This window comes from Vicia villosa, unplaced genomic scaffold (genome assembly GCF_029867415.1).
Source record: "Vicia villosa cultivar HV-30 ecotype Madison, WI unplaced genomic scaffold, Vvil1.0 ctg.000817F_1_1, whole genome shotgun sequence".
NCBI classification, from domain to species: domain Eukaryota; kingdom Viridiplantae; phylum Streptophyta; class Magnoliopsida; order Fabales; family Fabaceae; genus Vicia; species Vicia villosa.
Window position 1 is genome coordinate 336609 of NW_026705360.1, and position 26588 is coordinate 363196.

The window sequence follows — 26588 nt, forward strand, 5'->3', positions numbered from 1 at the left end:
TCCGGATATTCAACCCACTCTGAGTGGAATTATCAATAAGACTCGTAGGCGATTCAAGTCCCCCTGGTCTTAAGGATAATTCCCACACTTAGGTTTTAACGCAATTTATATAACCCAACAAATGCAATAGAAATAACAAATATTCAGATAAATAAATATTTAATTAAACTGCGGTAAATAAATGAAATTGCAAAGGAAATAAATAAATAAATAAATTTTAAATATTTATAAAAAGAACATAAACCCTAAGATGGCGAATTAGCCAAACCCTAAAAAATTCACCAAAAAAACCTAAATAATTTGCTAAAAACCTAAACCCTGCCGAAACCTATAGGAGCATAATAATTTACAATTTTGTTATCCCCAGCAGAGTCGCCAGCTGTAGCAACCTGCCCTAAAAATAAAGGTTTTTAGAGTCGCCGCCTATTCTACCCGGGCGAATAGGAAACCCTACGCAGTTAAGAGATTCAGGGTAAGATATTATATTCGGGTCAAGGGAAGGTGTTAGGCACCCTTAACCCTTTCCTAAGGTTTTGAGTTATGGCAAAAGTTTTATGGCTAAAATTATTAAGTTCAATAGCTAAAGAAATGAAAAGGGTGAAAAGTGAGATTTTGGGGAAGGGGACTCGCCTTGTTGCCAAGTGCCTACGTATCTCCTTAGGGAGAATCAGAGTCAACGTAGTTCGGGGCAGGGTTGTACGCCTAAGATTTTAGTATGAGGGTGTTTGAAGGTATTTTGAGTTACCTTATTGTAGTTTTGAAATGCGAAGTTTGCAAGGTATTTTGAATTACCTTATCGTAGTTTTGGAAATCGCAGTATTGAAGAGATGAGTTTTTTGAGTGTTTTAAGTGGTGTACAACCCTGGTTTTAAATATGCACGATTAATCGCAATGATCAATAGGTTTGATCACCATAATTAACAGATTAGTAAAGGATTGCTAACAATTCTAATCGATAGATTCGATTATCACTAATAGCAAATAGATGTATTTTAATTATTTAATTTTATCGTTATCCCTCATAATCAATAGCTTTGATTAAAAATAATAACAAATTTTTAAAGGGAAATGTGTTAATCATTGTAACCAATAAGATGGTTAAAACCTTTTAGCAAAATAAAATGTATTCTTATTTTAATTGATTAAATAATTAAATGACCGATTATTACCCATCGCAACGAGTAGATTTAGTCGAAACGAATAATAAATTAAATCCTAATATCTTGGCCAAATGGCCAGTGGGATTGGGCAAACCCTAATGCATTGATAGGGTTTTTGTGATTTTTATAAGTTAAAACTAATTAAATAGATTAATCGAAATAATCGAATACTCGGGAAATAGTCCTAATATTAATTATATCCTAATTATATAATAATCCAATTTCAAACTAAAGTTATTATATACAAAGAAATATATTAAAACTAATTAAGATTAATTATATAATTGCATAAATAATTATTAAAATAATTAAATAAAACCTGGGAAGCAATCCTGTGTGGCGTGCTCTGGACGTCCATGGTGGACCTGCGGCTTTTTGCCCCTTTAGATCTTGTTTACTGTGAAATCGGTGGCCAGGATTGAAGGTCCATCACGTGCACACAAGTTTGAAACACATGGGATCCATTGGCCAAGAAATTTAAAGAAAATAATTTGCAAAAGCCTGGGTTCACGTGCGCACAAGTTTGAAACACATGTGATCCATTGGCCAAGAAATTTAAAGAAAATAATTTGCAAAAGCCTGGGTTCACGTGCGCACAAGTTTGAAACACATGTGATCCATTGGCCAAGAAATTTAAAGAAAATAATTTGCAAAAGCCTGGGTTCGAACCCAGAACTTTGAAGGTAACAAATATCTCCCTTAGCCAGTGGTGCTGTCCGTTTTTGTTGTTATTAAACCACAAACAGAATTATATATATCAAAATAATAATTAAATAGGGAAATTCAAACCAAGTTAACATGGGCCCCGGATTCGCATGCGTGGCAGTTCGTGGATGGAGGGATCTTTTGACTTCGCTGACCCTCCAATCAGGAATAGAGAGAGGGACCCAACACGTTTGACCACCACTAACGTTACTGTTCATCATCCTCTTCCTTCAACCCTGCGGAAATTCCTTCGGATTTATTTATGCTTTTTCCTGCGGATTTTCATAACAATCAACCTGCAAAATTAAACCTCAACGAAACGATTACGAATGGCAAGGAAATACGCCCAGAATTACTAAACAAGATGTTGCGCGTCTGGTGGTGTGGTCCCTTTGATTTGAAGACGCCTGGGTTGTGAGAACCGAAGCAATCTTCTCCCTTGCCCTAACAATGGTGAAACATGATCCCGGCTCTATAACTTCATTCCAATGATTCAAAGCTTTTCTATTGCACACCAGGAACTCATACAAATGGTCACATAACATTAAAACGCAGTGTAACATTAGATACGAAAAAATAAAAAAAATTACGAACATGATGAACATGGCGTGAGTGCTATAGGCGTTTTCACATGCTGCAATTCACCTATACTTACTCTACCTTACCTGGAGAATAGAATAGAACAAGTCTTTGGTCTTGAGATTGCTTGGAATGATAGATATGAAAACTCACCTATTCTTGAATATTTGGAACTTGAAACCCTAGTCTATCTTGGCCAATTTTCCGTCCCCTATTATGTTGTGAGTCTTGTAATATATATAGAGAAAAGTTTAGGGTTATAAAAATAGAATAAAATCATGCCCTTGAAGAAAATCAAATTTAATTGAAAATTTTATATTAAAACTTTCTATCTTGGTCCAATCTTGTATTCTTCTCTATCCAATCTCAAATGTCACGAAATTTGATCAATATTATGATGATTGGATGATTGGATTTGATTGGCAATTGAATCTTTGATTAAACCTTATTTATTTCATATTTATATGATTTATTAATGTTTAAATGAATGAAAATTCAAATAAATAACAATAAATAAAAATAAAATAAAATAAAAGGTTTAAGAGTCCTTTTATGGGCCATGGTCACGTTTGGAATGCAAATCTTAGGCCCATTAACCAAAAAATCCAAAATTATTCACTTAGGGTTTCATGTCTTTTCTTGAAATTTGGCCAACTTGTACACCCTGTATCTCTCTCAATTTTGATCCTATAGAGGTGTTTTTGGACTTTTTAGAAAGCTTAAAGAGTCCTCTAAACACTCCTTTTGGTTTCATCTCAATTGAAGCTTCCGTGCTCAAGTTATGAGCTTTGACCCAAAAGGTGTTTTTGTTGACTTTTTGGAGGACCTATAATCTTTTGCACCATATCTCCCAAATGAAGCATTTCTGGCCTTGGCTTGTGATAGAAAAAGTTGCAGAGTACTCAATTTCCTTCAAAATAGGCTTTGGTTGGGAAATTTTTTATACTCCATGTGAAAGTTATGACCAGTCAAAGTTGAGTTGACTTTCTCCTATAAAAACCCTAATTTGAACCTTTTGAATTTGTTCATTTCTGAGTTTTTATTAATGAATCATGGTCGATCTTTGATCCAATGATGGATATAATCTCAAATACTTGATGTTGACCAAAAGTCTTGAAGTTTGACTGTATTTTGATTATAGTTGACTTTTAGGTCAACGTAGTTGATTATTGATCATCTGAGCCATTGACTGAACAATCTTGCAATCCAAAGCTTGAAAATTGGCCTGGAGATGCTCTGAGATATATGAGATACCTTGGGGGTCCACTTGAGGCCTTAGGGATTCAAAATCCTTCGATAAAATGCAAACCCTAGTTTTGGAGATCCTGGATTAGGAGGAGCTTTGTCTGATAGAACCCTGAGTGCTCTTGGGGCAATTGAGGAATCTTTATTGAATATAAGAGGGCAAATTTTGGGGTATGACACATATCATCCCTCAAGTCACATGGTTTAAATGTCTTGGGTACGTAATACAAAATTATTGAGGAATAGAAAAAGATGTAAACCATTGAATTTAAGTTGGGTGGTTGAAATGGAGAAGAACTTCAGGGATTCTATGTGACGCAAAGGTATTGCTCAAGCTGAAGGGAAAATTTTATCGAGCTGTGGTAAGATTTGTGATGTTGTACGAATCAGAGTGTTGGGCGATTAAAAATTAACACGAGAATAAAGAAAGTGTAGCAGAGATGAGGATGTTGCGTTGGATGTGCGGTAAGACTAGAAATGATAGGATTAAAAAAGAAAATATTAGAGAGTGTCGGGGTAGCACTTATAGTAGAGAAGATGGTGAAAAATAGACTTAGGTGGTTTGAGCATGTAGAGAGAAAATCTATAGATTTTATGGTAAGGAGAATAAATCAGATGAAGAGAAGTCAAACAACTAGAGAAAATTGAAAACATAAAAAGACTATAAAAGAAGTTATTAAGAAAGATCTTAAATTTAACAGTTTGGATAAAAGCGTAATTTTAATTTTGAATAAAATGAACGTTGATTCATGTAGTCAATCCCGGACAAAGCTTGATTGTTGTTTTGTTAATATTAGAAATGTATAACCTAAGCTCTCAATTTCTATCTCTTGTTCTCTCTATTTTTTTCTATGAATGTTTTATGATGTTAGGGCTTGTTTAGTTTAGTTCTTATGATTTGTCAGCTATGTGTTTAAATTAAATAAATTTAAAATTGAATACAAATTTATTAAGTTGAGGTAATGTTTAATTAAGGAATGGCCTTTGGTGCGCGCCAAAGGCACCATACCTTTGTGTTTTCTTCTCTCTACACATCACTCTCTCATCTTATTTTTTAAAATTTATTATAATTTCTCTTTCATCAAAAATAAAATAAAAATGAACCAAAGGCACCATCCTTTGGCGTCTTAAAGCTGGCAGCTGATCCTTGCTCCTTAATTAATGGATCTTAAGAACTAATATTGTCAAATATCTAGTCAATTTATCATGCTTAAATAGTCAACTTAAACATAATTTATTAGATAAGTTATTAGAGCTATAGTGGTAATCAAGACAAATTTTACTTAGAGTATTATGGTGTTAATACATGCTTAGTGTATGATTGGTTGCCCGGTAGAAAACATCAAAATCAATTCTGGGCTAATAAAACCAATTCTAGAGTGTTTGGCATTCTCAAAATAGTTTGCCGCCACCATGCTTTTTCTAGTTCAGAATTGATTTTTTATGAAGCTACAATTCCTAACTTCTTGAAATCAATTCTAGGAATCAATTCTCTCTTTCCATCAATTTTTCTTTTTTTCCCTTAAATTGAACAATATCCTTAATTTTCACCATCTTTTTTTTACCCCTTTCGTCATTTACACATCCAAAAGTCATTTTAATAAAAATATCCGGACAACATTTTTCATTGTGAATATATCCAAACATAAATCACTTTATATTAAACTCAATTTTAACTAAAATCAATTATACAAAATCAATTCTTTCACCGCAGAACCAAACACACACTTAGAGATAAATGAATCTTAACTCATTACATATATTTCTGATTGTTGACAAACCGACAAGATTATGCCATCACACTATATCAGAGATGATTTATGAATCATTAAATGAATTATATTCCAACCAAATAGCCGATTCACAACAAATGTAGTCACTTCATTTAGTTGCTAAAGTTAGCTCTAACAAAATCCTATAAACTTCACTCACCAACTGGTTAAAATGACTTGTCTGATGGCCATGAATCTCAAAAGCTGGAATGACACCAACTTCTGCGCAAAGGATATTTGATGCTCCAAAAATACACAACTTCGTGGTGGAAAATTCACTCAAGGATTGGAATGAAATTTTGAAAGGGAGATCAAATGGTAGAGTTCTTTTAAGTTTTATTCATAAGACGATAAGAGAAACTAAAATAAATGAATTAGAATACAAAATCAATCATTTTCACACATCTTTGCTGCGATTAAGCAAAACTAATCAATGGATCAGAGGGCATAATTGATAAAACAAGGTTTTTACAAGAATATTGAAAGACCTAATCGATTAAAACAGTTTGACCTAACTCAGTGGTTATTCCTTAACTATGCAAGCATATGGAAAATATAGAATAGAAGAACAGTAACATACAAAATAGCAAAACTTAGTAGTCGCATATGGAAAATATAGAATAGAAGAACAGTAACATACAAAATAGCAAAACTTAGTACGACTACGAGTCACTATTACTTACAAAATAGCAAAACTTAGTACGACTACGAGTCACTATTACTTATTTTACCTGCAATGAGTTATCTCCTACTTGTCGAACCAACTAATTAAAGTAACTTATATACATCACAAAAGACTTTTAAAGCAGTCTCCAACATAAATGTGTCATCACAACTTCAGCTATCTCGCCTTAGAAACAACAAACAAGTGTAATAGATAAAAGGGGAATGCAGAAAGCTACTATATATGTACCAACTTTCTATTAAAAGAAAGCAATGGCCCAAGCCCCAATGGACTTGAGAAATCTTAATGGAGAAAAACTATTCGACCATTCAGTAAATCACGCATTCATGTCACCCAGCATAAATCCTCATCCAATTATGTGTTTTTCAACACTAATTAACTATTTGAACTATCACTGAATAATCCACACATTGAGTTGTCAAATAAAATTGAGATATTGGGGGGTGAGATGTTAAGCATACCTACAGAGAGGGCTGAAGGAGAGATAAGACTCACATATCAATGAATTCTCTGCTTCAGTATCTTTATAAGATCAATTCGAAAATAAAAGGAAGAAAACATCCAAGATACACAACAATGTTAACCATGTCTTCCCCTCCCTCTTCCTCTACCTCTACCCCTACCCCTTCCCCTTCCTCTACCTCTTCCTCCTCTTCCCATTTGATAGCTGTCGTCAGAATCCTTTTCATATGTGAACATATTCATTCGAATATTATCTGCTTCAGATTCACGAGGACCCCTTTGTACCTAATCAAGACATAGGACTTTGAAACAAGTATTGCAAAGATAGAATCCTGAAGAGGAAGAAAACCTGAAACAGCTCAATTCACAAACATCCATAAAAGAGATTAAACTACAAACCTGAGAATGTTCAAGGTTAAATTGATTCTGAAGCTGCCTAGCAAGATACTCGTCATGGCTAATATCTAGAGCCTCGTCATTATAAGAAGGCTTTACTTGGGTCTTTCTTTTTTCATATTCTTCAAGCGTAAATACAACTTCATCTTCTTCTTGACTCTTCCCCCTATGTCTCCGACCCCTAGGATGCCGATCACGTTGATTTGGTTGATTTAGTTTCTGAAGTAATTTTTGGGCAGCTGCTTGATTTTGCACGGGAACAGATTCCACAACTATAACAGAGAACCAAAAAGTATTAACATAATTGATTTCAGAGTTTAAAGTATCATTAAGAGATATTAGAAATTAATTTGCCTACTTTTATATAATTTAAGACAACATTTTATGATCATCTGATGCATGCAGCCAATTCCACTGTGTGGGAAAAGGCATGATAGTAGTTGTTTTCGATCTATTCTATATTTCTATATTTTGAAAAATCCATTCATTCTCCATCGCAACTGAACAAAGGATTTTGAACAAAGCTATGTCAATTTTATCTTGTCAGTCCTCTATCACATGGAAAGGCTGTGAAGCACGAGTACTTCTAAAATGGTGAAGTACCGGTACCGGATACTCCCTAGTACCAGATACACGTATCGTACTTGTGGTACTTCTTTTTTCTCATTATTCGGTTGCGAGTGAAATTTGTGGTTTTCTTATATATCAATCTAGTATATTTATGTATTTTAACTTCTTTGTTATTGTATCTTAACACTACTTTTTTTAAACTTTTACAATGATGTTTTGTTGTGTACCGAACAATTTAGTTCTCTACTCATACATTTTAAAAAACTTTTATTTTTTATTTTTTAATTTAGTTCTCACATATCATTCTACTATATTTATGTATTTTAACTACTTTGTTATTGTATCTTAACACTATTTTTGACTTTTTTTAAACTTTTATAGGGATGTTTTGATGTGTACCGAACAATTTAGTTCTCTACTCATATATTTTATAAAAACTTCTATTTTTTATTAAGGTACCCGCCGTACCTTTTTTTTTTTTAAAATGCTGTATCCTGTATCGATACTAGTACCAGCACCGGGTACCGTATCCGTACTTATGCATCATAGTGGAAAGCCGATACCATTCCAAGCAACAAAAATTGATTGAAGAAACAAATCAATCAAATACAAATGAAACTTTTTCTTTCTGGATTTTATTTTAGATGCACCCCTAGATTACTGTATCATTTACAAAAAGAAGCAAAGGAATCACCTTCTTTTGGCCTTGTACTCGAACTACTAGGTTTGTCTTCAGCTCTTTCTGGATAAAAGGAAAAAATATATCAATTCCAGATGCCACTTTCTCTTTCTGGATTTAACTTATGCACCTCAGAAGGTTACATCCCTAGTCATTTATAAAATAAAATTAAAATAAACAAAAGAAGACAGACAAATTCAGCACCTTTTGGCCTTAACCCTGAACTACTAGGTTTGTCTTCAGCTCGCTCAGAAGGCAATTTGGATTTTAGATTTGCGTCCATGATATCTTCTTTCAGATTCCGATCTTGCTGGATACCAGTAGGCCTCAGCTCACCTCTACCAGCACCAGCAATGGGCTTACTACTTCGAAAGTTCTTATCTGCATAACCTGCAGGAGTTCGCATTTGTCAACTCTAAGCAAACAATTTTTGTGCTCTGAACTGCAAACAATCAATCTTATATTTGAATGTAAATTTTGATGTAACAAAAAACAGAAGCACAAAATTAAAGTAGAAAGATCAAGTACTCTGCCCTAGCAGGATAGTAAAAATACAATTCCACGACCCCTAAAGAGAATGAGATATTAATATTCTATTTGTAAGATATGAAAAATAACTGATGCTACTTCTACACCTCAGCCCCCTTCCGAAGTTCCACATTACCCAATACTCACACCTGTCATAAATTCTAACCAACTTCTCTCCAAAATGGATCACTGTTTTTCTTCCTCCTCCTATACACCCTCAACCCCTTGGTCATATTTCAATCTGCAATAACATTAGAAGGTCAAATTTGTCCCATCAAATGCCTCCAATTCTTTTTGGCTATCATAACTTCCCCTGGATTAACAGCCTTGTTCTCAAGGTTACTCTGAAAACTGACCTCTAATGAGCCATATGTCTTCCCATATTGTTTTCCCTCAACTGATTTCCCTGACCACTTTATTCTTCTGCACTATGGATAAGATAAGTTCTAAGCTACTACATTTTCAGTTTGTCCATCGCTTATGGGATGTAATGCTGAAATAATTTTTCAGACAGAACCCTGCTATTAAAATAATTCAGTACAAAACAACTAGTGAATGTTGGGTCCCTGTTATCACTTACAATTGAGCTACGGATCCAGTGCAGCCTCACATTCTTAGCAAACAAAATGCAACTGTTTGAGCAGAAAAGGTGTTGCCTACAAAAAGCCCACATTTTGATAACCTGTTCACAACCACCAATATAGAATCATACTCATTTGATTGTTGCAAACCAATAATAAAATCCATGCAAATTCCCCAAAATTGCTCTTAAAATTTTGAGTAACTGGAAAAGCTCAGCCGGAAACGTAGTTATATACTTCTGTTGTTAGAAAACTCCAAATTGAGCCACAAACTTGATTACGGTTTGCATAATTCCTTACCGTAACTAGTTAGAAACAAGACAGTGTCAGTTCTATGAACTCCGGCATATGCACCCACTTCCGACAAATGAAATTCAGCTCGCAATTTGCCATTCCTGACCCCATTCTCCTTGCGAGACAGCGTAACTGCTCCCCCATTCTCCTTTCTTGGCTTGTATAAATAAGTCAAAGAAATACCCCAAGCCAATCTTGTTGGTTTAGTGCAATGATCCTTTACTCTATAAGAAACTTATGGCTTTACATCAATTCGGCTCCTATTCCTCTCCTAAAACATCAAACTCCACACTTTTTTAATTAAACTCGAGTAAGGCAAAGACTGTAGCAAGTCTCTGTTATAACTGTTCTGCTGCTTTGTTCCACTGGAAATGCCCTTCTCTTAGATGATTAAACAATGGTTTCTTTATTTCCGTAGTCCCGAATAAACTTTTGACACCTTCCCTTACCGCCTTAGACTTTCTAGATTGGCCAGATTAACACAATGTATACCTTTTCTTGTTCTACAACAACAACAACTAAGTCTTATCCCCCTAGATGGGGTCGGCTACACTTCTTCCAATTGGCAAAAGTAATCCGCTTTTCTCAAGAGTGTCACTCAAATGGTCATGCCAAATCCTACTATATGCAGAAGACTAAAATCGATTTGCTCAGGAAGCTTGAAAGCAGCATGCATAGTGGCTTGAAACAATGCTTGTGCATTGTTCAATCCAAAAAGTTTAGTCAAATATTCAAAATGGGTATGAAGGGTACAGAGAACTATCATATGCCCATCTTTATTGTCTCTGATTTGGCGGTACCCCAGTGTAAATCTATTTTAGAAAAGGAGTAGGTCGAGACAATTCAACAATTAATTCTTCTAGCACTAAAATTGGGTGATTGTTTGGTACAGTGACCTTGTTTGAGGCCCTCTATTCCAATCAACATAAACCTCATGTTCCCCTTTTTTCTTTCCCTACACATCTATTCAACCAATTTTCCAATCTCATTTTCCTATAAACCCAGTGTTTTGAGGTGGAGGTAACCCATGGGGCTGTTGACAAACACATAATAAAACCACTCCAGTGGTTGAGTTAATGAAAGTGAAGGAGTGCTAAATATCAACTTCTCCATTTTCCTCATTTACAGCACCCTTAGGGATACAAGCAAAAATACACTTTCTCAGCCAACTTCAATTCTTTTAGCAAGGCTCTGTAAAATTTGAATCCTAGCCAAAATAGAATTTTAATGTAAGGTAACTTGTTATCCCCTCTTAATCAAAGAATTTAACTAATGTCTTCCAATTTAGACTTGCCCCATGTAGTCTCAAACCAAGTCATCTAGAATATGAACTCCGTGAATCTAAGGTGTCAATTGGTTGCGCATGAATCCTCCATCACCAAGACATTCTTTTCATCCATTATCTCAAGTTCCTCCTACACAATCCTTCAACCTCTCTAAAAATAGTACACTTTTCGCCGTGCATCCGTGGGTAGGTCTGGAGGTTTGACCACACTAAGTATTTGCTCTCATCTCATCAGAGTATATACTCATGATGCGGAAACAAACACTCCCTAATTAGGTCAGATAAAATGGTGTTACATGGTGTTACATCAGTACTACTTATTGTGGTCAAACCTGATTGTAGTGGATAAGGTTGCGGGGTATCTAAATTACTATGTAGGCTGGAAATTGACTCAACATTGACTTGGTTAGCTGGTTCAAAGCCTTTAGGCTATGTTTGAATATATTAAAATAAATGGAGTGGAATGGTAAGGAGCGAAGTCGAATGGAGCGGAATGGAGATTCCATTCCCACATTTGGATATTTTACGACAGAACAAGACAAGTTCTATATTCCACCCAAATTGGAAGCAAAGGAAGAAATATGGTGGTAAGTAATGGAATGGAGTTGATACCACTCCATTCCGCTCCATCCGATTTTAACTAAACCAAATAATGGAATTCAATTCTATTCCATCCTGAATATTTCCCTTACAACCTGACAAGCCCTAGCAAAAATTTGTTGCCCCATTAAACTTTTGATTTCCCGATATCACTAGAACTTCACCGTGTATATCCTCTTCAATATCCCAAGCCAACTCAGTAGCACTTAAACATGTTTGCCATTTACTCCATCGGTTACTTCATAAGCTTTTGAGAATGCTTATAAGCAGCCATACAAATCTTCAATTTCCCATATGTTTAATACAATCTAGCAATATACCATCAGTGTAACAACATATAATCACAAATTCAACTATGCACTCATATTAATAAACATTGCTTGATTATGGAAAACAATCACTATATACAAGAAGCAGTGCATGCCCAAGCAAATAAAAAAAATGGAGACAAGATTCTTTTTGTTTTTGACCTGAGTTAGATCCAACCTGCAGCTTCACAAATGAAGGAGGACCACCTGTATCACGATCCTCTATCTGTCTTAAAGATGACCGAGAGAAGCCTGAATATTTTTGGTTCATCTGCCATTCTTCATACAATGATTGAACAACACCCCCTAATACAGTCAATGCTTTCGGATTTAAGCAAGCTATACCACTATGAACCGGAACTTTGTTTTCCAAACGAATCTGTCCAATGCAAACAATACTAATATAAATGGTAAAAGTGATTTAAGAACATAAAGTCATAGCAAAAGAAGCACGAGACGTTACCTTAGTGCCAGGAACAACATTGTCAGGTAAAAATGGAATATGAGAGTATTCTATGGCAGTTATCTCAGAGTGACCATCGGTGAGACACAATCTCAGAACTCGTCGAGCACTTGAATTTCTTGAAATGTTATCGACACTGCTCATGGATATGTCCCTCACCGAAGATATCTGTTGAATTGAAACCCATTAATCTATTCAAAAACTGAATTGCGAAAATTGAAATTTGGAAAAGGGGGTGCAGTAGTGATTATACCTGAAGAACTTTGGGTCCCTGGAGATAGAACGATGGGTTACGAAGAAGAGATGGTTCGGGTAAGGATTTGGCGCCGATGGATTTGAGGTCGGAATTGAGGAGCTCCGATTCGATGGAGTGTAAGACGTCGGAAGGTTGATCGGCTAGTGCAGTTTGAATAATGATGATTGCCTTAAGATCGTCGGTGTCTTGCAAATACCAACCCTTATTTCTTAGGGTTTCTATCACCATTGCTGATTCCGAAGCATTCGAACTCCCCTGCATTTTCACTCTTTCAACTTCAAATTCACTTCAAGCATAATATTTTACTTTGTTTAGCTTTGAGAATATGTTTATATTTTCAATTTTTTTTATTATTATCCTATCATCAAAATACCTAATTAACTCAATTTAACAACCTTAATTCAGGTCCTTAATTGCAATTTTCTTTAATTAATCATTACTAAATCTGAAAATAATTATCAATCTATTAAATTTAATGTCTTTTGTAAAAATAGTGCCTTTCCAATGGGATTTCAACATTCCAACCAACCACATAATACCTTAGTAATTAATTTTCAGATTCACTTTCTTTTTGTAACTTCATATCTTCTTGAGCCAAGTACAGAGCACTCTGCACTTTCCCATTCCTTACTCTTTCTTATTCCCACGCGTGGTTTTATTTGCATGGAAACAATGAGAAACCCTTTCCAATTCCAGCAATCAATTATGTCTGCAGAAGGATCCTCAATAAATCGACACAATAGAACAATCCAAAGAGCTTTAAGATTTCATTTCCCTCTCCGCCTCAACAACCAAAAAAAAATCCATAGTAAGTTTCGTTTGTTTGTTGTCGATTTATTTGCAAATCAAAAGATATCTTCTTTTTAATTAGATAATGACAATCAATTATGTTGTCAAACTACAAAATTCAATTGATGATTTTTTTTCTTCAATTTTTCAACTTCAGGTTTTCTTTTTTATCTAACCCCCAATTTTATCATTTATTTTAAAATGGTTGTTGATTCAACAATTTCGGTAAGGACGCAAAAGCACTACGATTCATAGAATAAATGACTCAAAAGGCCAGTGTCCTTCAATAAAGGGTACTGGGTGAGATCTAAAATCTGCATTTTTGGATTTTTTAGATCTGAATTCTATTATGATGTGTAGCTTTCATTCTTCTTCTTCGTCTTCTTTTCTGGTATATGCATGTTGTCTTTTTTTGTATTCGTTGTATATCGTATTAGGTTTGTGAATACTCAACATATGCAAACAATTATTATCCATGTTGCATTTAGTTTTCAATTTATTGATTATCGTATTCTTTCTCCTTTCCTTTTACTTTCAATTTTGTGCAAGTTTGTTCATTGTGTACTGTTGCAAGAATTTATGATGTGGAGATCGTTATGGTAGAGATTATGAGGAACATTTCATCATGGAAGGTTACAGAGATGTGTTTACCAGTAATTTCTGACAAACAGTCGCTAGTCCTCCAAAGTGTTTAAACAATCTGGTTACTCGCAAGATTGACTAGATTGATCCTAGGACATTATAGTGTTTTAGTAATTTGATTCATATTCAATAATCTCTATAGTTTGCAAAAATATACAACTTGCTAATGTAAATTGCAATGAGTAAATAACTTTAAAGCGAAATAAAGTAAGTGTATAAACAAAGAACTTTTAAGTATAACTTTGCATTGAACAAATAACATAAAGTATGAAAATATGATGTTCTTCACACATACATTGTTTCAGCAAAGACTCTTTTCTCTCGCGCCGGTACTTCGAGTGTATTTTGTGAATTTTTGTATATTGATTCGAACATGCCAAACTAAACAATAGTACTCCTATTTATACTACTTCGACCCTAACGATCATTACATAGATGTCTGCCACGTCCGACGTTTCGAACGTTTACTATCCTTCAGATGTCTCCACGCGTCTGCTGGACGAAATCCCTTCATTTTGAATTTCAAATCTTCCCGCTCTACTGTTTCGACTACACTAGCGCCTACGTCGAATGATACTTGTCAAATTGCTACCATTACTCTTGGTCAAATAACATCTCTTTTAGAGAGAAAAAATCTCTAAATAGCTTCATGAGAACTAATTCTTCCTCATGATCCAACAATTCAAGATATCACAAACCCTTAATAGAAATCTTCAGCTAACAAGATGATGACAGAGGAAGAAGTCCAAGTGTTGACTACCAATATGATACAAGAAGTATGAGTTCTAATAGAAAGCGTGATTTCGACAATGATGGCCTATAGTGGTATTAGCGAGTTAGTAAAGCCTATATAATAACTCTGATAAATTATTATAATAAGTTTAATTCTTTTAATAGAGGTACTAGGAAGATCTCAAGGTCTATTTAACTCTCATGTGTCTACACTACAATGCACTGCACTAAATATTTAGTCTTTTTATTAATTTTTCTTTTCTTTTCTGAATTGGCAACTTAAAATACGCACCACCACCCTAATAATCTTCATCGATGTGGAATATGTTAACTTCAAACTTTTCTATATTAAGCATTTAGGAGCAGCAAACATGGCTCTTTATTTAATAGTTGGAGTTCTAGAAGTTCGCTTATATCTGGATCCTAGCCTCGTCATATGATCACACTGAATCGCACTATGTTTTTGGCTCGAATATCACATATTTTCCTTAGCTTTTATTATATTTATATCTTATTATGCTTGTATTTCCTTTGTTTTCAGGATTCTTGACCTTTCGGAGCCTCTAGTGAAGAAACGAGCCAAAACGCCAAGAAAATAGGGTTTTTCACGAAGAATTGTGCTTATGGCGTTCTGCACCGCGCCGGCTATAGGGGACGCGATGACGTGGCCCACTTCATGATGGAGCCAACTGCCACGATCACACGATCATGCCCGTTACTTCTCACCGCCCCCGCGGTGGAGCTGCCGCGCTCGCGACCTTCACAAATGGACTCCCGCCCAAAAGGAGTTGAGAGGCACTCCTGACTTTACGCTGATCCAAGATCCACTATATATAGTTAGTTTTTCATTTTCGTTTTTTATCCAAGCTTAGTACAAACTTAAGTAATATACCATCAATATTTGTAAATTAGTAACCTCTTCACATCGGGGAGTTACTACGGTGTAGATTGAGTTGTAATTGAGTCTTGGAGCACTTTGGTTGAAGTGTATCATACCAGCCTTCACTTTGTATCAAGATTCATTCTCCGATCGGAGTAAGGTTCAATTTACTTGCTTTATTTATTTTCTTGCTCTTACCATAGTCTACACGTTTTATAGACTCTAAACGCACTTACCATAGTCTACACGTTTTATAGACTCTAAACGCACTTACCATAGTCTACACGTTTTATAGACTTTAAACGCACTTACCATAGTCTACATGTGTTATAGACTCACAATTACTATGTCTGGCTAAATTATAAAGGTTTGACTGTAATGATTGTGATCATGTCTGTTTTCTAATTGTAGTATTAGTGAAAATACTCTAGGGATGTTTCACTTTTAACTTGAGTCAAATTATGCTTTAAAATGTTTATTGAGTAAGATCGAAAGTCGTCCATATCAAAGATAGACTTGATTATTATTTAACCAAGCAAAAGAAGCGAAAGCGATTTGGTTGGTTAAATAGGAATCATTAAATCATTTTTAGAAAACGATTTTGAAACTATTTTCGGACGCGTTTGTAGGTTTGAAATCCGACTCTTGGTCAAAAGCCAGGAGTCTCTTTAAGTTAATCTTTCCAAGTAAAATCACTTTTCTGTTAAGTCAAAACTATCAATTTCTTAAAAATAGATTTAATGCTTTAACGCGGAAGGCACCCTTTATATGTGACAATAAAGGAAGTTAAATTAAAGAGTAAATTCGGTTCTTAGTAGCCAAAAGCTACAAGTTCCCGTTAAATTGGTTCTTTGCTACGAATGGAAAATACTGCCCCATGAGTCGTTTCACTGATGCATGTCTAGAACATAGTTTGGTTCCATGATTTACATTCCAACCTATCGCTTTAATCTGTTATTCACTTCGCGCACTTACCTTGTTGCACTGCACTCACAACAATATTACTGTTCACCTTAGATAAGCACCTTAACAATAGTGTCGATAGATTGACAATTGGTCTCTGTGGTTCGATAATCTTATATATTACTTCGATAGGCTGTGCACTTGCAGTACTATATTTAGGCTATACGTTACAGACCCATCAAGTTTTTGGCGCCGTTGCCGGGGACCAACTTTGTCAAACTTCGTACCCTATTGTTATCCCGTTTAGAATAAGGCTATTCTAGCCGGTAGATGCGTAGAAACCGTAGCACCGGTAACCTATTAAACCCTTTAGTGGAACCCGAACGTTACGCTCGAGCACGTCTGTTTATCCTTAAATTAAGGAAAGCTATGGCTGAAGACCGTAACCAAAGACCGCTTAAAGAGTTTGCTCAACCATCTAATGAGGAGCCCAGTTCCAGTATCGTAAACCCCGCTATAACAACCAACAATTTCGAACTTAAGCCCTCATTACTTCAACTAGTTCAACAAAACCAATTCGCTGGTCTCGCTACAAAGAACCTGAATCAACACCTAAAAGTGTTTATCCAGTTAGCCGACACCCTTAAGGCGAATAGAGCCACCCCTGAAGCCATCCGCTTAAGATTGTTTCCTTTCTCCCTTAGAGGTAAAGCCCATGACTAGTTAGACGCCCTTCCTGCTAACTCAATAACAACTTGGGAAGACCTTAGGAGAGCCTTTCTTGCCAGATATTTCCCACCAAATAAGACTGTTGTCCTTAGGAACCTGATCACCAGTTTCACTTAAAACCAAGGCGAATCACTTTTCGATGCCTGGGAAAGATATAAAGAACTTTTGAGAGCCTGTCCGCACCATGGCCTAGAGCAATGGTTAATCATACACACCTTCTATAATGGACTCCATTATAATACGAAAATGTCTATTGACGCTGCCGCTGGAGGAGCGTTAATGAACAAATCCTATCCGGACGCTTGTGCCCTGATAGAGGACATGGCCCAAAACCACGCCCAATGGGGGATAGAACGAGCAACGGTGGAGAAAAAGGAGAGCCATGGAGGAAAGCATGAGATAAGTTGCATGGACATGATGAATGCTAAGATGGACGCTCTGGCCTTGAAAGTCGAAAACATGTCTCAAAACCCTACCACAGTGGCAGCAATCCAATCGGAGTGCGAGCTCTGTGGAATCCAAGGACATCAAACTGTTGATTGTAACCTTTTGAACGATTCTGGCTCTGACCAAGTTAACTATACCCAAGGAAATCCTTTCTCGAACACATACAATCCTGGATGGAGGAATCACCTGAATTTCTCCTACAAGAACAACAATCCTATCCAAAATTCCGGATCTTCGAGACCCCAAGGATTCCAAACACAAAAACAGAACCAACCTATGCAAGTTGTGCCACCAAGACCGAACCTTAAAGAAACCATAGACACCTTTATCCAGAGTCAAACTCAGCAAAATAAGGAGTTTATGAACCAACACATTCACACGAACGAGTTAGTTACTCAACTGGCAACCAAGTTTGACCAGATGATGACCCACACCAAAATGCTTGAAACTCAGATTTCACAAGTAGCTCAAACTACCTCTACACAGGTTGTGCCTGGAGGACAATTCCCTGGACAAACCCAACCTAATCCCAAAGGAATAGCAAATTCTATCACCCTAAGAAGTGGAACCGCTTACTAAGGACCTAAAAATCCTAACCTAAGCTAATCGGAAAAACCTAAGGAAGATGCTGAACCTAAAGACCAGGAAGAGGAGCCAGAGAAACCCGAAAAGCAATCAAAAGCAGAGGTAGAAAATCACACACCACAACCTTACAAACCATCCATCCCATTTCCACAAAGATTGAAAAACACCAAAATGGAAAACCAATTCCAAAAGTTCATTAAGGTAATAGAGAAACTCCACGTAGAAATCCCTTTTACCGAAGCAATAACCCAGATACCATCATATGCTAAGTTCTTGAAGGATATTTTCTCCAACAAACGACGACTCGACGAACCCAAACCTTTAGAATGTCATTCCATATCCAAGAATAAACTTGCCAAGAAAGACAAAGATCCTGGAAGTTTTTCCATCCCTTGTGTCATACCCCAAATTTGTCCTACCCTTATATTTCTAATTGGCTTAGGCTTCACATCCATATACATACATCATTTAGGTCATGGCCTAATTCATGCATTCATATCATGGTTACTGTTCCAAAAGGTGACAAGAAAGAGGCTCCTGGTACAAAGGATTTCTGATTAAATATAAGGATCTGAGGTCTAGTCCTGTGGCATCACCCTTCTGAGGGCTTTCTTGAATCACAGTTTTCTCACCTTTAATTCAGAGCATTAGATGGAAAGTACAAGTTTGTTGCTTATCTGGTTACCTTGAATTAGGGTTTCTTGACCAAAGTCAGCGCAGTTGACTTTTTGGTCAATGCATTGATCAATAGTTGATTTTATGAAGAGATATGGTATGATGACTGTGTGGAGATGTTCAGTTGATTGCCATTGGTCAGAAGCTGATTAATTGGGAATTTTATTGAGATCAGAGAAAAATCATAACAGTTGACTCTTGGGTTAAAATCAGGTCAATCGCTCAAATATTGACTTTTGGTGAAAAATCGGTCAAGAAGAGTCAAAGAATGGATAAAATCAGGAGTTTGACAAAAGTTGCCAAAAATAGAAAATAATCAAAAAAGGAAAGTTTTATACTTAGAAAAATTTTGGCTCTTAAAAAGTTTGATGAGTAGTCCACTTCATCCCTGATTTACACATGTCAAAAGGCCCTATTTCAGAAAATTCCCAACATAAAAGATGTTCAAATCATGGCATTCTACAATTCTCTAGTTGAGAGTTTTTTCATTTGAAGCTTGGTTGAAGAATTATTAAGGTTTGAAGTTGAAGTTTTTCACTTGGATCAAGTCACAAAGCTGGGCAGATTTTAGGCCATACGTGAAGCATTTCATCAAACATGTGATGTGCCATATTTGAAAACAATTTCAGGGTAATCCAGGAACCCCACAAATGCAAACTTGGTATGCATCTACACTACTCCATGTCCTCTACAAAACGATACAAGAATTGACTCAATTGGGCGAATATTGAATCATCTACAAAGCTCCAAAAGTCACCTCCTCACTAAGCCTAAGTCACGCATATGGCCAGGCCAGAATCTGAGTCACGCGTAAGCATTTGAGCAAGCAGGTGGCGTGCCAAATATAAGTCTAGATTTAGAGAGTTTGAAGCATTTTCCAAGGTCAATACCAATTTAAAAATACTCCTCTCCATTCCCTCTATCAAAATAATCAAGAGTGATAAATTTTGGTCAAGTATTGTTGGAGATAAGAAACTCCAAAATCATTCCCTGGCCAAGTTGTGTATCGGTCATAAATATGAGGCCAGATCAAGTTAAGCGCGCCAGCCCCATGTTAATTGTGTATCATCACGTTCCAGTCCACTTTTGAAGGGTTTGTGAACATTTTTACTTGGTCATATTAACACAAGACATGCTCTGCCACATGTCTTCTATATTGTGAGTCCAAAAGTGAACCATTTGGGCAATTGGCCAAGGAGTTATAGGGCAGCAAAGATGGTCATTTGAAATAAAAAAATGATGCAAACTTCAACACTCCATAGAATCATGCACCATGATACACACGAAAACGCAAGTGCATCAAGCTTGTTCATAAAGCAATTGAAGGAAAGGTCAACTGCATCTCACCCACACTATAACTCCCATACACTCCCATGCACTCTATATAAGAACGATCCACTTCACAAACTCGGGGGACACACTTCACTTTTTCTCAGTTTCCATACAAACCCTCTCTCCTCATTCTTTTCTTTCTCTCTCGTTCTCTCTCTTCTATCATTCCCCTTTAGAAGTTTGTTACATTTTGTAACCAACTTCTTCAACCATCAACCACCATTAGCAACCTCCTCTAACCACCATAATCATCTTTAGCTTCCTCATTCAACCGCCACCATAGTCAATATCTTCTCTCTACTCAACAACCACAGCTTCATCATCTTCATCACACCTTCAACATCTTCATCACACCTCTTCCTTCATCAACCTTCAACTCTACTCCCTCTCCTCAATCATCATCACCATCAATTCCTCTCTGTAATCTCCGTCAAGCATAGCGCGTAGCATCACACTCATCTTCCGCAATTAACATCATCAATGGTGAATTCTTGAAGTACGGTTTGATTCAAACTTCAGCTCGCACAATCTCTGAGTTTATTTATCAGAGATTAAGGTTGAATTTGAGGATTAGCGTCAGGTACATTTCTTTGAACTCTGCGATGAATCGTTTATTGTTATTGAATTCAAAGATTATACATGGATTCAGCATGTGTGTATGAGTGTTCTTGAACCGTTGCCATGCGTTTTGTTGAGTTTGTTCAAGTTATGGTTTAATACTGGGCTGTCGGTTAGTATGTTGGAGGTCTCTAATGGAGAAACTAATGCCATATTCGTAATTTGCATGAAAAATCGAGTGAGAAGGTGTATGCTTTTTTTTTGTTTCTGGGCGTTTTGATGAGAGGCAGGTGAGCACACCGCCGGAGAAGACGACCGGAGAGCATCTCCGGCGTCTGAGTTTATTTGAATTATTTTATCTCCGTTGCAAACGTGGCACACCGCCATTGGTTCTATGTTCCATATTTGTTTTCAGTTTTGTCCTTAATCATATGATTGAAACACATGCTGGCGTGCTATGATTGGCTGGAATTCATTTTGTCTTCTAGTGACTTAACTATGCTGTGACCAATTGATAAGAGTGCACCATTTTTTTGATTCACGTTACGTGCATGTGAACTATATGGTAAGGTTAATTTCACATGCTGAAGCAAAAAAAACAATAATACTAAAATGGAATAGATAGTGTGTTGGTTGCATTGGGCCACGCGCTCTGGGCCTTGCCCGTTTCTGAATCACACCCCCTCACTTGCTATCGCACCGCCCGCTGCTGGATTGGGCCCTGAGCGCCCTGCTCTTTACACCCCTGAATCAGGCCCAGTTTCTGCTTATAACATAATTTTAGTTCATTTGAATATTGTTGTGGCACCCCCTGCAGTTAGATTTTAATTTCATTTTAGCTTCATTTTTAACTCATAATTCCAATTTTGATTTAAATAAAAACACATAAAAATTGTTTTTAGATATTTTAGGGTGTGTAAATAATTGTCATGATTTTTGTTAATTTTTCTTAATTGTTTTAATCCTTTTAATAAATCTTTTTCTTTGCAATTTACTTGAATTTTCTTTGCTTTTAACACTTCTTTGTAAATATTTTGTTAATAGACTTTGGAATTAATTTTAGTCTCGATTTTTTTAGAACTAATTGATGTATGTGTGTTTGTGAATGCCATTTATTTGTTATAGTTCTCAATTTTATTTGTCGTATATTGATTTTCCTTTTACCTATTCCATGTATTCTTTTTCTTTAATAAAGTGTATAGTTCTTTTATTATTTTGATTCCCTTGTATAGACAACTTAGATTAGAATTTAGAATTAGTTCCCTTCTTTCATTCTTTTTCTTTTCGACTTTTAAAAATACCTAATAAATAAAAGATGCGAATAACACGTTACTAATAGTGAGAGAGAAATGAGTGAGATTTATTCCCTAATCTGTTTATCAATCACTTAGTGGGAGATAAATGAGTGGGATTCATTCCCTAATCTGTTTCTCGATCGCTATATAATGGGAGAGAGATGAGTGGGATTCATTCCCTAGTTTGTTTCTCTACCATTATACACTTTTATGTGATTCAAATCGCAAACATATTCCCTTTAAAAAATACACAACCAAAAACACTTAAAACACCTAATAATGGTTCAAAATTAAAACAAAGTAGAGAAAGTGGTGAGTGGCCCAGTATTGGGAACTGTTCATCACCCATCTACCCTAAAAGATACAAACCAATCTCTCTCTTTCTTCTTTCTAAGGGCAATGTTATTTCCGCTCGAACGCATCGTAGGCTGTCCCCTTATGCAAGAGCGCGAACGTTAACTCCGCCCAACTAAAAAACACAAAAACAAACAGAAACATGTGAGCTGAGCTACGGTAACTCTGATTCCTGAAAAGGATACGTAGGCAGCGGGGTAGGGCCCGTACGAGTACAATTCTTTCTTTTCCCTACATTTTGCATTCATTCGCATATATATACATAGACATAGTACACACCCTTTAGATAGAAACAAACATAGGTGGATACCATCGAGTACGATGGGCGTGAGGAGTGCTAGTACCTTCCCCTCGCGTAACCGACTCCCGTACCTTGATTCTCTGGTCGCAATACCCTGTTCCTTCCTTTGCTAGGTTTCTTGATATTCCTTTCCCTTAGGGGATAAATATATTGGTGGCGACTGTGTTCATTTTTCACGAGCGTGCGACAGTTGGCGACTCTGCGGGGGATATGATAGACCTGTGCTGGTCCATTCTTAGCGAGTCGATCTTAGCCTTTGTTTGTTTCTTTTCTTTGGGTGTTTTTCTTTGTTTGTTTATATGCTTACATCCTGTATATATATATGCCTGCATATCAGGTCTATTTTCCCGCATGCATCTGGACTATACTATAGGTCCCCGTGGGGGCCACACATATTTTTTTCCGTTTGCAGGTGGGGTGGGATGTTTCTATGAGGTAAAAGGCCCAATACCCAGGCCAGAGCTGACACATAGGATACCTAGGATAGAGTGGATAGTCATGACGCCAAAAGAATGTCAGGTTCTGTTGATTGCGATCATGAGACCCACGACCAGTCGAGGTTCAAATGAGATAACATCGTTGGCATGTATTTGCAACGATGATGGTGTTTCAAGAGAACTGTTAACGCTGGAGACCTTTTGACCTACCCTGACCTAGATTCACCTGTGAGTGGGGAGGGTGTGGTGTCGTTTTTTTTACCTCCCCGTTTCACTTGGGAGGACGGCACGCTAGACCCTTCACGCGAAATTTGGAAGGAGAATGCGCCCGTGGTGGGATGAATTTTGTTTCAGTTCTTCTTACGATATCACACGAACTTTCTTATTGTCCTACGAGTAGGAAAGGGGAAAAAAGATCTCAACTAAACCCTAGGAGTTTGCTAAGTGTGGGGATTTCACCTAGACTAGAAATTCTGGAGTTCGGGGGGTCGGTTATACATAGGGAAGAGTTTAAGCACCCTACATATCCGTAGTACTCTACGGGAACCTTCTCTGTGTCATTGTGATTGTGTTTATTGCTAATGATTGGGAAAGTTTCTCCTTTGTGCTAGGAGAGAGAATTGAATTGATTTAAAAAGACAGACAGACAGACAAACAAACTGACTAGTTTTGGTATTTTATTAGCTCGCTGAGATTCCTTGTGAACCTCATGCCTACATATCCCTAATGGAAGTCAGAGCTTAATGTAGTTCGGGGAACTAACTAGGGATTTTAAATGATTTTTAGGTGCCTTGCTTGAGGCTCAAGGTTGAAGCTTTGAATTAAATCTCTGCTTACAATAAAGAGACATGAAATCATCTTTACAGAGAGGTATTTCTACTATTCCACCACAAACATTTTAAAGTGACAGAAAAAGCTGAATTCATTTCATTAAGATAGGGACCTTACTTGTATGTTTGCAAGTATGCCAGTCGCGTTCTCTTGAATGAAAGAAAGATTCTCATCCAAATTAGGGAAAATGTACAAGTCTGGGTTTGTTTGCCTCAGAGCATGCCTTTCAGAGTCCTAAATGGGAGAATGTTTGAAATTGAAATTGAGATTGAAATTGAAATGTTTGTTTGAATATGGTGAGATAGGAGAAAGATCTCTTTATAGAGATAAGCTATGTCTATCGACTGTTTGAAAGATTTAATTTTTAGCTGGCTTGTATGAGGCCCAAGCTTGAGGCTTTTCATTATTTTATTTTTATTGACTTTGGGAGATAACTCCACTGGGGATTAACTATAGGGAATTTGTGTTCTGTACAAAGCCCATAATTGAGGCTGACTCTAGTTGGAGAGTGTTTATTTGATGGATCTTATTTGGTGTTCTGTACAAAGCCCAAAATTGTGGCTGACTCTTTTTAGGGAGACTCTATTTGTGTGTGCCTTGTACAAAGCACAAGGTTGTGGCTAACTGCTGAGTTTTTTAAGACTATGAATGACTCTTGTGAATACAAGATCACACTCTAAGATGTTTTTGATTTATGGCAAACTCAAATGAGCATCCAAACAACAAGGAGGAATCAGCATCCAAACAACAAGGAGGAATCGGAAAAGCAAAGCATTTAATCACTCATGAAAGCACAGGATGATCTACTATGCATAAAGGTTGACTCAACACAAGCTAAACAAGAAGAATGCAGAAAAACAGCAGTTAGGTCGACCTACCATCAACCCAGGTCGACCTAAAATGGAGAAAAATTCATATACTCCTGCTAGGTCGACCCACACATCATTTAGGTCGACCTAAATTGATGAATTTTACATACCTGCCTGTTAGGTCGACCTACACATCAACTAGGTCGACCTAATCTGTGAAAATGTCCCCAGAATGCATCAGAAGAGGATTCTGGTCGACCTACTCCTTCAACAGGTCGACCTAACTCGGAGCAAAATTCTGCAAGCTCTGTTAGGTCGACCTAAGCACTACAAGTGGTCGACCTAACTGATCAAGAAAGTTCAAAAATCAGTTTTTCTTGGTTCTAACTGTTATGCAATCATATATATTGTGCAAGGGTAATTATTCAAGGAACACCAACGACTGAAAGATACACAAACGCTTCTCATCTTCGTTCTTCATCATCTCCAACACAATTACACATAATCATTCTTGCGTTGCGGGTTAGTGATGAGTTCGATAACGTCCATGGAACGGAATTGAAGATTCCTAGTGGGTGAAGGTTTGTGGGGTTTGTTGGTGAATAAAATCTGCGGGTTTTGTCCTCCACGACGAGTGGTTCTTGGGGGTTTTTATCAAGAGGCGTTCATTGAGGATTCGGCTGAGTGTAACGATTGAGGAACGGGGAGTTCAAGGAATCAAGACACTGCAGAAGGGAATCAAAGTGAAGCTCTTGGATAACCTTGATCTGGCTCAAGATTAAGGGGGAAGAAGATTCAAAGGATCGACATAATTGGTTTATCGTTTATCGCTTTGTTATCTTCTTTGTATATACTACTTTCAACATTAATGAAAGATTACCCAATTTCAATTTGGAATTGGGGGCAGACGTAGTCGTAGCGAGGACGATCGACGAACTGCCTAAACAAATATCGTGTTCTTGTCGCTTTTACTTTTTCATTTACATTCTGTTCATATTTGGTTATAATAGCAAATTGATCAACGATTCGAGTGTTAAGATTGTGAATTAAGTTCGTTCATAAACATCACAATCCATCACACATTGAATTACCTTCAATTTGATCATTATCACCAAGTGTTTGTATATTTGTTTCTATCACTCTTACTGCATTGCAAACATTGTCCATCATACAAAAAGTTAATCTGATTTTCATAAGAGAAACGTCTTGATTCTGCGATATATACTCTTATCATTTACTTCAAGTCTTTGACTGGTTTTTTAAACACATATATAATCGTTTCGATAATGGTTCGGAATAGACGCGAGTCGATTCAGAATTCACTTCCGCTGAAAAGTTGTTTAAATCCGTAAAACTGTGAACGATCTATTCACCCCCCCCTTCTAGATCCTAAGGCCAGCGTCTAACAAGTGGTATCAGAGCCTGGTTTATTCCGTGCTACGTGAAACACTTATTGGAAAGATGGCTTCCGGACCTAAAGGGGCTCATAATAGAGCTCCAGTTTTCAACGGCGAAAACTACGGCTATTGGAAGGATTGTATGTGTGTCCATATCAATGCAATTGATAGGAACATCTGGACAACTATTGTCAATGGTCCATTTCAGATCACCATGACAAATGCAGCTGGTGCTGTTGTTCCAAAACCAGAAGATACTTGGAATGCTGAAGATGAAAAGAGATATGCATACGATTGGAAAGCGAGAAACATTCTAATCTCAGC

At 36.7% G+C, this 26588-nt stretch overlaps 1 protein-coding gene and 1 non-coding gene across 2 annotated transcripts; both read right to left on the bottom strand.

Moving 5' to 3' along the window:
- Positions 1–6489: 6489 nt before the first annotated feature.
- Positions 6490–12890, bottom strand: LOC131631394 (uncharacterized). The gene is made up of 7 exons (XM_058902189.1): positions 12566–12890; positions 12313–12480; positions 12012–12228; positions 8458–8643; positions 8269–8316; positions 7008–7276; positions 6490–6893 (listed from the first exon to the last, which is right to left on the bottom strand). Exons 1-7 carry the CDS (start codon positions 12827–12829, stop codon positions 6726–6728), a joined length of 1320 nt encoding a protein of 439 aa, XP_058758172.1. The 5' UTR covers positions 12830–12890; the 3' UTR covers positions 6490–6725.
- Positions 12891–17327: 4437 nt separating this feature from the next.
- Positions 17328–17434, bottom strand: LOC131631397 (small nucleolar RNA R71). The gene has a single exon (XR_009292671.1). It is a non-coding gene; the product is annotated as a small nucleolar RNA R71 (small nucleolar RNA).
- Positions 17435–26588: the final 9154 nt, after the last annotated feature.